This window comes from Dipteris shenzhenensis, chromosome 11 (genome assembly GCF_047967505.1).
Source record: "Dipteris shenzhenensis isolate YYH24624 ecotype China chromosome 11, Dip_SZ_1.0, whole genome shotgun sequence".
NCBI classification, from domain to species: Eukaryota; Viridiplantae; Streptophyta; class Polypodiopsida; order Gleicheniales; family Dipteridaceae; genus Dipteris; species Dipteris shenzhenensis.
In genome coordinates, this window is record NC_141606.1 from 31998559 (window position 1) to 32011389 (window position 12831).

The 12831-nt window shown below is 44.3% G+C and overlaps 1 protein-coding gene across 1 annotated transcript; it reads left to right on the forward strand.

Annotated features, from left to right (window-relative positions):
* Window positions 1-7078: 7078 nt before the first annotated feature.
* LOC147896913 (polyubiquitin-like) lies at window positions 7079-8182 on the forward strand. The gene has a single exon (XM_087381052.1). It carries the CDS (start codon window positions 7118-7120, stop codon window positions 8033-8035), a length of 918 nt encoding a protein of 305 aa, XP_087237178.1. The 5' UTR covers window positions 7079-7117; the 3' UTR covers window positions 8036-8182.
* The last annotated feature ends 4649 nt before the right edge of the window (window positions 8183-12831 follow it).

Genomic DNA, 12831 nt, shown 5'->3' on the forward strand with positions numbered 1-12831 from the left:
TGATAAGACTATAGATGTCCTAGGGACCTACTTGGGAGCTCGAGACGATTTTGAAGACCTCATCAAGTACATACAAGACTACATCGCGAGTTTTGCATATCAACTTGATGAGTCTACAAAAAGATGCCCAATTAATTATTTGAAGTACTTGTTCAATCAAGAACCCAGGTTCGTGAAGCGTTTAGATCGCTTTCGAGCCCAGCTCACACCCCTAGGGTTTAGGGAGGTGGACACTGATGACCTTCTAGCATGTGCAGTCATATAGGTTCCTATCCTGGGAAATGACCTTTATTTTCCTTCTCCAAGAGGGACAAATGGAAGAGGAGGCCTCGACCTCAAGCCCTGCCCATGCCCCTGCCCTTTCTGATCCTCTTATTTATGTAGATGAGCCCAACATCTACAATGAAGTGCCCATAGATGAAGAAGCTGAGGAGGAGGAAGCTGCATTGCACCTCTGTTGACCCCGCAACAATTATATGGTTTCTTGCTCCCCTTCTTATTCTCCATGACATAGAGGTTATGTTTGGTCTCTGGGAGGATGAACCTCTTGGTATCTTGTGTGGATACAAGGTGGACATACAAGGTGGACACGACTATGCAAGAACCTGGGTTTTTGGGAGCAGATGATTCAATAGAAGAGGTTCTTGCTTTAACACTGGCCCAAATCAAAGATGCAGAGACATCAATCTACTCTGACCTACCTGATGTTCCAAAAGAAGCCTCCACATCTCACTCTAGACAGCAGGAGGCCTCTGGATCCATTCTCATTGACAAAGAGGAAGGGATTGACCATGATGACTCCATAGTGGTAAGAGACTATGAGCTTTGAATTTCTTCTCTCTTGGTATACTTTTGCTTTAATGGAATTCTAATGTAATGTTGGACTGTTGTAGGAGGCATTTGAGGTCGACCTATGCTCATCTCGGCAACGCCCTTTTTGCAGTAGCTTCGGTCGAGGTCAGTCACTGGCACATTACCTTGGCTAAGCAAAAGGGCGCTTTGTGGTTATCCACAAAAAGTTTTCTCCCCATGGCACTGATGACCTCTTGAAGTGCAAGGCCTTGTCAAGAGTGATTGGTCATGCTGACATCAATCGCAATGCTGACAAGGTCATTTTGGTGAACCGCATGGCTACCCTCAATGCCTTTGGAACCAATTTTCAAGGTATGGCATTGACGGCAACAGCCATGTCCCTGGCTAGCAACGACAATAGCGTTGACTCTCTATCGACTAGGTTTAGAGCTAGGAGTGTATTTGGGAATTCAAAGCCCGATGTTCTCAGTGTTTTACAGAAGAGAGAAAGGCTCTGAAGCCTTATTGTATAGACATTTTATTTTATATGAATACAGCTATACTTTTTATACAGTGCCCCATTTTGTGTTCTTTTACAAAATTTATTTTATACTGTCATTGTATTTTGTAACTTTAATTGTTGTTGGCATTAATATTTTCATTCACTATTCTGTTCAAAAGCATGTGATCAGATAAATATTTGCGCTATAATGGTCATTTCTTAGCAATCCAGTAAGAATCTCACCATGCAACAGAAGGCAAATGTGTTCGGCATCGCTCCCCGTCAAACATGCGCCATAGCGGGTTTTACCATTTTTGGGCTCCCCGCGCGATGCTGAACACATTTGCCTTTTGTCGCATGGTGAAAAAACATCATTTGACCACTCAAATTCACACTGAACTTGCATAAACTGATGGAAAGCATCACGTAACATGTATAATAACATGGGAACAATAACAGAACATAAAGATATCTTTTATTCATTGGCCTCAAAGGGCAGAGATTTACAAAATGATTCAGGTTACACCAAATGAACCTAAACAACATCTAGGGCCTAAGGGGATCGGAGCGAATGCGCTTGGCAAGTGCAAGGTCCTTGTCCATCACTGTTACTCTTTTGGCATGGATAGCACATAAGTTCATGTCTTCAAAAAGACCTATTGTCATCTGCTCCGTTGCCTCCTGAATTGCTCCCATAGCGCCTGAAGTGAAACGCACACCACTCTTGTAATGCTATGCTATTTCACGTATATTAACACGCTGGAAGGGTGCACGGGGAATGAGATTGTCCACAGTGGTTTAGAACTTGAGGATCTCCTGAAGTGCCTTCATGCCTGATTTTTTGCGCCTCTTAATCTTTGGGGGACCCTGCACTGGCCTTTGGACATGGCTCCATGGCCGCTTGTCCGCTTTGAACTTCTTTTGCCTCTCCTCCCTTGCAACCACCTCTTCAGACTCCTCTTTCTGTGTCTGGTGGGTCATTTGAGGTGGCTTCTCATGCCTAGGGGTCTGCTTTGTCCTTGGTCTCTTTTCCTTTTCACGAGGCTGTGAGACAGCAGGCTGAGGCTCTTGCCCAGCTTGTACTAGAGGCTCCTCATATCTGATCATCTCGAGGCACAGAGGGTTGATGGTGCTCTTCCGTGCGGTCTGCTTGATTGGAGGATTGGGCCCAAGGTTCATTACATCTGCGAGCCCGCCAAATACTTCCTCTTATTGTGGCCCCTGTAATCTCTCCATCTCCTCTCTTTGCCTTTCTTGCTCCCCTTATTCATCTAGATGCTCCACGCCACGACCCCACAGAGGAGGGAGGAGCAGTTGATCAGGATTGATTGGACTATTTTGCCCCTCTTGGGAGACCTCTCTACTTCCATGGTTAGTTGTGTGGAAGGACTGAGAGGACCCCTCTGACCGTGCTTGGATCCTTCATCGTGCTGGGATTCCTCATGGTGCTGAGATCCTTGGGATCCCCCATGAGAGTCGGATGGTGGGGACTCGCGTTGCTTGGACTCCTGATGATGAGAACTGCCTTCAGATCCTTGGTGATCATTGCCCTCTTGGCCACTGGGGCTTGCAGTGTGTTCGGAGGACATGGCATTCTGAGGAGGACAACGGGTAGCGTCTAAACGGCGTCCATTGGGTCTAGTAGTTTGTTTAACTCGTGCCATAGAAATGAGGGATTTTAGGGTTTTGAAGTGCTTTATATAGTCTTTTTTAAAGCACTTTAGGATTTTTCTTTTAAATTAGGGTTTTTTGAGTGCAGCTCCTCCCCTCCCAGTGTTTTGTCGCCAATTCGATAATACTTAATCTTCACCACCCTCCCTCCCAACCCACTCACCCCTCCGCCCTGCCATGTCGCACATGCAATTCTGCAATTTTCAAACAAATTTGTGAATTTTGGAATCTATAATTGACTCAAAATAGTGTTAACTTTATTCATCAAACATTTTACATTTGGGGCTCTCTTAGGACCCAACGCCTCCTCTGTCTGACTCTACGCTGCAACCAAAGTGCAACCCCTTGGCTCCCTATTGAGGACTTCCAAGCAGCACATCTCCTTATCTTCTTGACATGTTGAACCACTTTTGTGAGACTTGAGACCTCTACCTTATCGCGCTTGAGAGTCCTGACCTCTAGACATCTATAAAACTAATCGAACATTTCGTGTAGTGCATTGCTTCATGCGATACCACCCCCATGCCTTGTATTCTTGACGTATGTTGCCTTTGCTCTATAGTGTGATTTCTCCATTCCTTGAGTATTCCAAATGGACAGAGGGCCCCATTTCTCCACAAACCATGGTGCATGTGCGTAAAGAATATGCTGTAAAGAAAAACATTGTATTAGAAACATAAACTGACTCAACTTTAAAGCACAAAATTTCAACCTAAGGAGGATTACCATGTAATGTGTAATATGTGACTCCCCCCATGCTTCTACCATCAATGATATGAATTCTTCCAATGTTGTCCTGAATCTCTCATAATAAAGCTCATCTGTTTGACCTTGTCTAAGCAACTTTATAAATGCATCAAGCTTTGTCCACAGTTTTGCTCTCAAAGTAGCAATTCGCGGATGTGAAGCTTGATTTGTGGTGCACTCACACAAATCTTTCCAGTACTCCTAACCTAGGGTGCTTTGAGCCAATGTATGTTTTTCTTTATCAGCATTGTGGTTGGACAAGAACCTCCTTGCCTTTCCTCTACCCATGGACACTTTAGCAAGAAGATTTTGTCTTTCCTGATTGTTTCTTGTCTTGCTTAAGCTCCACATTGCCTCCGTGAAGTCCCATTAGTGAGAGTAGTTCTTCAGTTTTTGCAATACATTGTGCAGACACTTATTGTGGCCTCAAATTCCAAGCATAAACTAGATGGAGATAGAGTAACTTATCAAGTATATGCAGTTCAGCATGCAAAGTACACACGTGTACCCGCTCCAATGGAATTGGTAGAATGGGATCCCACTTAGGATCCTTTTTGTGACGATCAAGGGCTGCACTTTGGTTGTAAGAAAGGAGGCCATTTTCCCACTGTAGGCTTCCCTTTTGCATCTTCCGAGAGTGGGTGCAATACAAGCATGTCCATTTTGCATCTGCACCTATATCACAACTCATCTTGTCATGATTCTATATGAGATTAGCTGATTTATGGAATGCTGGGTCTTCTGTGATCATCTTCCCGAAGCTATCATATGAAGCAGCATGGCCTTCGCACAAATATCACCCATAAAGCTCAACAGTTCTAGTTCCAAGTTCTAAAGGTAAAAGTTCAGCAATTCCCCACTGCTCAGAATGAACTACCTAAGTCTCTATCGTCAATCTTCACGGAGACCAAATGAATTACAAATCTATCTCACATTACCAAATAACAAATAGATATAGACAGATCAACACGCCTATGGGTGTTCGGTTTTCTTAACATGGCAACACGCCTATGGGTGTTTGGTTTTCTTAACATGGCAGCCTCTTACTCTCGTTAGGCCTCTTTGGGGCCCTCCAAGCCCCTTGCATTAGCCCACTAAGCATTCCCTAACCCACTCCTTATGAGGCCCTTTTGAGACCCCAATTCTCCCCTAATGTTTATTCACGTAGTTATTTTCCTATCATCTTGTCGTGATTCTATCTGAGATTAGCTGATTTATGGAATGCTGGGTCTTCTGTGATCATCTTCCCGAAGCTATCATATGAAGCAGCATGGCCTTCGCACAAATATCACCCATAAAGCTCATCAGCTCTAGTTCCAAGTTCTAAAGGTAAAAGTTAAGCAATTCCCCACTCCTCACAATGAACTACCTAAGTCTCTATCGTCAATCTTCACGGAGACCAAATGAATTACAAATCTATCTCACATTACGAAACAACAAATAGATATAGACAGATCAACACGCCTATGGGTGTTTGGTTTTCTTAACATGGCAACACGCCTATGGGTTTTTGGTTTTCTTAACATGGCAGCCTCTTACTCTCGTTAGAATGCATTCGTTGGAACCAAACGCTGGCACCTTAGGATAAGAGATTGCGCTTGTTCACGTAGTTATTTTCCTATCATCTTGTTGTGATTCTATCAGAGATTAGCTGATTTATGGAATGCTGGGCCTTGGCACGCCCCATAATTCTCAGAAACAAAGCAATCGATCTGTGATCAGCTTTTCGCAGCTATTATATGAAGCAAGCATGGCCTTCGCACAAATATCACCCATAAAGCTCAACAGTTCCAGTTCCAAGTTCAAACGGTAAAAGTTCCGCAATTCCCCACTCCTCAGAATAAACTACGTAAGTCTCTATCGTCAATCTGCAAGGAGACCAAATGAATTACAAATCTATCGCACATTACCAAACAACAAATAGATATAGACAGATCAACACGCTTATGGGTGTTTGGTTTTCTTAACATGGCAACATCTTACTCTCGTTAGAATGCATTCGTTGGAACCAAACACTGGTACCTTAGGATAAGAGAATGCGCTTTTTGTTCACGCAGTTATTTTCCTATCATCTTGTCCTAGCTGATTTATGGAGTGCTGGGTCTTGGCAAACCCCCGAATTCTCAGAAACAAAGCAATCGATCTGTGATCAGCTTTCCGAAGCTATCATGTGAAGCAAGCAAGCATGATGTAGCTGAGAGCCTCAGGTTTCCAGCAAGGTCGCGACGCTTCAAGTTTTTCGATTGGAGTGGGCAAATATAAAAACTCCCATGGATGGTCGCACATTTGAAAAAAAGCAGAACGGAAGATGCGACCAGGGCCAAAGGAGAAGGGTATATCTGATTCGTAGTCTGGAATGCCAGTATCGTTTATGCACTTCTTACATAACATAGGAGTCGCATAGTCCAAAGGAATCTCATTGAAGCAGTGGTTGGAGTTCCGAACTTCCACTTCCTTCTTCTCCGGAGCACATTCACCTAATACAGCTCCAAAACAAAATCTTCAGTTTCAATCACGCAAAATCATATTTAACATGATACAAGAAATAAAGCACTACATACCGTTTGCTTGATCTTCCTTTATTCTGACACTAGTGATTTCTTCTCCACCGGTGTGCTGAACAGGCGCCACATGCAAAGGATCCGCAAACTTCTCGAGCTCTGAAACTTACGGACAGCTGTACGTTTATTAAACGAAACGCATAGAAGAGAAACAACCGAAAAAACGAAGGAAGTGAAGTCATAAAGGAAGAGCATACAAATGTGAAGACCGATGAACACAGATTCTGCTCTATCCATTATATACGCACAACTACGGAGAAGGTGGATCCATGCAAATTGCCCGATCAGACTCACCAAATCACGCTCGGGGGAAGATAGAATTCCTTCAATTACTCGCGGGCGGACCACAACAACTCCGATACTACACTTAAACACCAGCGCCACTCACCAACCCAACCCACACACACAGCATTACACCAGAGAAGCAGATCGCGCCGAGAGAAGAGAAGACGAACCCGAGGCATAGCCTCATCAATTCAAGGGAGGAAGAGAAACAAAAGTAAAAGACGAAGCGCATGCATTTCAGCAGGTGTAGGACTTGTGCCGAAAATAAAACGGACCGATCATGTGTTTTTGCAAATGATATACGAAAAATTAAGTATTTGACCCTTTCCAAAATCCAAAGATAGCCTGGTAAGAAATATTTATCTACGTGGCACTACTAATAAGGGCGCAGGCCAAAAAAAGGCAAGCTCGAATGGTCCAATGAATAGTGGACACGTGGCATGGAGTCGGTGACCTAGTTGCTATTAAAACCCCTTCGTCTTCATCTTCTGCCTATCTTCTTTTCCTTGTTTAGCATCCTGCTTTCTTTCGAAACTCTTCTTTCATCCCATCCTCCATCATGCAGATCTTCGTCAAGACCCTCACCGGCAAGACCCTCACCCTCGAAGCCGCGAATTCTGATACCATCCTTAACGTCAAAACCAAAATCCAAGACAAAGAAGGTATCCCCCCCGACCAGCAGCGCCTCATCTTTGCCGGCAAGCAGCTTGAAGATGGCCGCACCTTGGCCGATTACAATATCCAGAAGGAGTCCACCCTTCACCTGGTTCTGCGCTTGAGAGGTGGCATGCAAATCTTCGTCAAGACGCTCACCGGTAAGACTATCACCCTTGAAGTTGAAAGCTCTGATACTGTTGACAACGTCAAGACCAAGATTCAGGATAAGGAGGGAATCCCCCCCGACCAGCAGCGCCTCATCTTTGCCGGCAAGCAGCTCGAAGATGGTCGCACCCTTGCCGATTACAACATCCAAAAGGAGTCCACCTTGCATCTGGTGTTGCGCTTGAGAGGCGGCATGCAGATTTTTGTGAAGACACTGACGGGTAAGACGATTACGTTGGAGGTTGAGAGCTCCGATACTATCGACAACGTGAAGACGAAGATTCAGGACAAAGAAGGAATTCCTCCCGATCAGCAGAGGCTAATTTTTGCCGGGAAGCAGCTGGAGGATGGTCGCACTTTGGCCGATTACAATATTCAGAAGGAATCTACGCTCCATCTTGTGCTGCGCCTGCGAGGTGGGATGCAGATTTTTGTTAAGACGTTGACCGGAAAGACTATCACGTTGGAGCTAGAGAGCTCTGACACCATCGACAATGTGAAGACGAAGATTCAGGACAAGGAGGGTATTCCCCCTGATCAGCAGCGCCTGATTTTTGCCGGCAAGCAGCTCGAAGATGGTCGTACTCTTGCGGACTACAACATTCAAAAGGAATCTACCCTTCACCTGGTTCTTCGCCTTCGTGGTGGACTCTAGGATGTATGGTTTGGGGTGTGTATTGTAGGATGCATCCTTTTTTGCCATATCTGCAATGCTGCACTGTGTCAATACGTGGCCGCTTTAGTAGTGGCATGCCCTCGAGGCTTTTTCTTTTGACTGTATTGGAAGTATTAACAGCAATATATTTTCCTCATGGCATGAAGAAGAGTCTATCTCTGGAATTTGAGATTTGTTTTCTGCGAACATGTTTCCCACCTCTAAGTGAGCACCCCAGCAGTAAAATTACAGCAAAACTCCCTGAGTATTGGGAGTATTGATAGTAATAAAATTTGCTGAGCCATGAAGAAGACCCCCTCTGGAATTTGGGATTTGTTTTCTCCTAATCAATATTTTACCCCAGCGGTAGTTTTTTAAAGTTACGTGCACCTGGGACGAACTTCCCACTTTTTTTTTGCCGACACTTCACCTTCCGCCATCTCATTGAAGATGACAAAAGGGGAGGATGTAATTTCTAGGATGGAAAACTGGAGCGACCAGGGCTTCCCTAAGCTGATGCATTCTCCCACGGATGACCATCTAAGATATGACTAATTATTACGTGAGAAGTAGATAGGTCAAGGAGGGAGCACCTTTTGGAATCACTTGCGCAGCAATGTAAGCTGTCATCTTGCCATGCAGCATGTATGGTATGCCAGGCAAATGCATACCAACAGTCCCATGCTGAAATGTTCTTAGGTGAATAATAATTGGTGTAACCAAGTTGGGTCTTTAGAGAGGCCCCTCTCTCAAGAGTCCTTCGTCAGCCTTGGATAAAAGAGTACCTTGTTAGCTTGTAAGAGACATTGACAGAGAACAGAATGGTTTTATCAAAGGTCGGGACATCTTAGAAAACATCCTGAATGTCTCGACAACGCTTGATTATGCTGTCAGAACAGAATGGTTTTATCAAAGGTCGGGACATCTTAGAAAACATCCTGAATGTCTCGACAACGCTTGATTATGCTGTCAGATCAGAAATGCTAAGCTTTGGGTGTGGACCTCGACAAGGCGCATGATCGAATCTCGTGGGGCTTTATTCAGCACTTGGGGTTTGGGGCTGATCTGGTCAGAAAAGTGTGTACCTTTTTGGCAATGCCTCGGCTATCTTGTGTTTAAATGGTGGTGTCGTGCGCAGATTTGATCTTCGCAGATCGATTAGGCAAGGCTGCCCTTTACCCCCCTTGCTTTTTGCCATCTGCATGGTGCCGCTCATTCACTCCATCAAGCATGCTGTGGATCTGGGGAGGATGAAGGGAGTGAGTCTGCCATCTGGGAAACAGTTCTGTTTACAGATGTTTGCAGATGACCTGTTGGCCTTGGTGGAGGAGTCTAAACAGAGTGTTGACTGTTTACTACAGGTCCTCCAATGCTTCTGTTCGGCCTCAGGCTTGGTCTGCAGTCTAAACAAGTCGTATGCTTGCGGATGTGGCTGGATGCCAGACCGGAGTGGGCTGCTTTGCTGTCGGTTAAGTGGATTTCTAGAGGCCAAATTATCAGATATCTAGGGGCCTCATTGGGCATCGGGATTACCCTCCGTCAATGGTTCGATTGGGTCAAAGAAAGGATCAAGCAGAAGCTTCAATTGTGGAGTGGCTTACAGTTGGGCTGGAATGCCAGATCCCTAGTTGTGAAACATGTTCTGGCTGCCTCAACGGTCTATGTGGTGTTAGTGTGGAGATTTGGGCGTTAGTGTGGAGATTTAGGCCTTCTCACTGGCTGGAAATTGAAAAAATGCTGAGAGCTTTTCTTTGGTCAGAGGAGGCGGGGGTTAGAAGGTTACATTATATCCCGAGGAATGGCCTTAAATCCCCTTAGAGTCTGGGTGGCCTGGCACTTCCTGATATCTCCCTGAGGAACTTGTCGTCGTTCAAATGGTTGCCCAAGTTCCTAAAAAGCACAGGTCCGTGGTCTGAGAGTCTCCGACATTTTGTGGAGAAAGCGGGCAGTATTAGAACAGGTTTCTGGCAGAATCTGTCTTGGTTTGATAAGATAATGTTAGGGTTTCCATTAAAAACTATAGGCTCGGAGTTATTGGCGTGAATAGTGGGGACCTGGAAGTTGTGCATGCGTATCTGAAACTGGAAGGGAAGAGATGGCCTGAGAGGGGACTCCAGCCTGTATGAGAACATCTGTAGTGTAAGGGAAGCTAGTGGATATTCGGAGATCCAGGGCCTTGCACAAGAAGGGAGTGAGGTGTTGACTCAAGAAGGGAGTGAGGTGTTGGCTCGACCTTTATTGATTGTATGCTGCAATGCAGGCCTTTGCTTTTCTTTTGCACACCTTATGATGCTTTGTTACGGTCACAAGTTCTATGCTTTAACCTTTGTGCTTTTGTGTATGCCTTATGCTTTTCTTGTGTCCGCACTCTCTTGTTTTTCTTGAGCACACTCATCTCCATCTTTTGATTCTTGCCAATCTTTAAAACACCCCTTGAATGAAGAGTAAGCCATGTGAGCCCCATAGGATGAGGTGTCCTTCCAAATCATTTACCCCTCTACGCAGCCCTCTTCAACAATGTATTCTTTAACAATGTATGGGGGCACATACTCATGAAACTCTATTTTATTCCTGTTTGTTTTGGACCATGGAGGTTAATTAACTTATGTTTGCCATGTATTAATATATATATTTGGGTTAATTAATTTATTTTAAGCTATGTGTAAGAAGAGTGCACATTATTTAAGAGGGTAAGCTTTGAACCCACAATGTTGTCTTTTCCACATGCGAGATTAAAGCCCCCTTCAAATGGTCCCTATTCCCCCTCTCCCTTTAGCACTTATTTCTTCTTTAATGCCATTTCTTAAGTGGTCCCTCTTAATTGAAACTCCTCCCTTCCTCCTTTATCCCTTAGTTTAATCATGCCTTTTTCTCTTCCTTTTCACCCCTCTTCTCGTCTCCACAACTAATTAATGGGAATTTCTCATTTTTAAATATATGGGGGCACATACTGGTAAGCACTTTCAAGCATGGAAAATTTCTATCAAAAGTGAGTTGTCATTTATTTATGGGAGAAATCGATCTGAAGAATGTGGAGGAAGATGAGAAGTGGCACATTTCTTATGATAATATTGAATTGCAAAAATCCCTGTAATGTGGGCAATTATGTAAGCACTTCATATGACAGTGTAGATGGACTTAAGTGGAAGGTGAAATATGTATGTATGAAACAGTGGGGTCTTTTGAACACGCGTTTTGTACATGCATTCGAGTCTTGTATGCATTGATCATGAGTGTGCAATCCTCACATTGGGTGCCATGAGAGGGGATGCTGAAATCTCTATGTAATGTAAGCAGACTGTGTGTGTGTGTGTGTGAGAAGCATGTGAGAGCCAAACCAATGGATTGTGGGTGAGTGTAGCTAGAAATAAGGACTCCAATCCTTGCTAAGGATAAGGACTCCATGTGGGGGTTAAAGGTCACTGTGCCTTTACCCCGGTTATGTACAATACTCACACATATATAAATGAATGAAAAAAGAAGATTAGGGTGGTTCCGCACCCACCAAAACTTGTGTGGTTCTCTGTCTCTCTCTCTCTCCCTCTTCCGTTCTTGCTTCCGTTGAGAGCACTCTCAACTGGTATCAGAGCTCGGGTGATCTAGCTGAGCATGCGTGAATGCTTGAAGCTCAGCAGCTCTGTGGGAGGAAGGAGAAGCTCTGTGGGAAGCTTTTGTGGGTGACTTTACTTGCATCCGAGTGTGTAAAAACCTCGGAGGAACCTTTGAAAAAATCACTTTGGCTTTGCGAAGTGGTTTTGAGAGCCTGTTAAGTGGTTTCAAAGAAAAAGTCGTTTTTTGAGCTTTTCCTTGTTCTGTTCGGTGACAGAGACTCCGTATTGACTTGTAGAGGTAACTATTGCTTGCTTTTGGTGTCCACTTCACTTCAGGAGCTTGGAAACACCTTCATTCTTGAATCTGGGATTATTGTATTGGATTTCTGACTCACTGTGTCAGTTTTTGTGTTTTTTTGCTTGGGTGTTGAAACTCAATCTGTCAATTTCGATGGACTCAGGAGGTCCTAAAACTTCTATGTTGCTCATCATTCGCACTCCGGTGGAGTTTACAAACAGCTCTGTTTCCAAAAACATTTTTCAGTCCGTGTGTTGGACCCAGTGATTGAGACCACGGTTTTCAAAACCGTCTGTCCCATTGCATTCTGGACGCCCATCCAAAAACCCCTACCTGTCAGTTCTTACGCGATTCGGTGGAGGATTTTCAGAGTTATAGATCTCTGTGTATTCGATTTCGTCTCTCTGTTATGCATTTTTCATTCTAAGGTTTTTGAAACCTTAGATTTATGCCACATGGCAGTGGATAAGTGTTCACTCCCATTTCTCACTCATCGGTTGGGATTTTGGAGTTCCGACAGAAGAGAGATATTTGCAAATTTTCTTGTTGAGTCCGATTATGCAATGGCGCCCATGTTTTGAGGCATCTTAGGTTCTATTTTCAGTAGCGGTCATTACCGTGGGACTATGATTTCTTGAGCATACCTTATGCAGATCACTCTGGTTGTAGTTTGAGCAGTGTGCGCTCAGTCATGGTGTGCATTGGGTTGCAGTAGATGATTTATAGGCCATTTGGATGCATTGCGGTCCTTATTGGATGCGCTGATAGGCCCAAATTGCCTTGTGGGATGCTATTTTTATGGACGCTTTGCACATGGATGCTATTTTATGCTGAGGGACAGCTTTGACACATTGCAGGTGATGCACTGATAGTGCTATGCTCTCTTAGATGAGATATTATTAATGCATATGCTAGTGGACGTGTTTATGCTTGAGTCATTTGGCACT

Excerpts from the sequence above, each read along its gene's own strand:
- LOC147896913 (XM_087381052.1), top strand. The coding sequence starts at position 7,118 with ATGCAGATCTTCGTCAAGACCCTCACCGGCAAGACCCTCACCCTCGAA.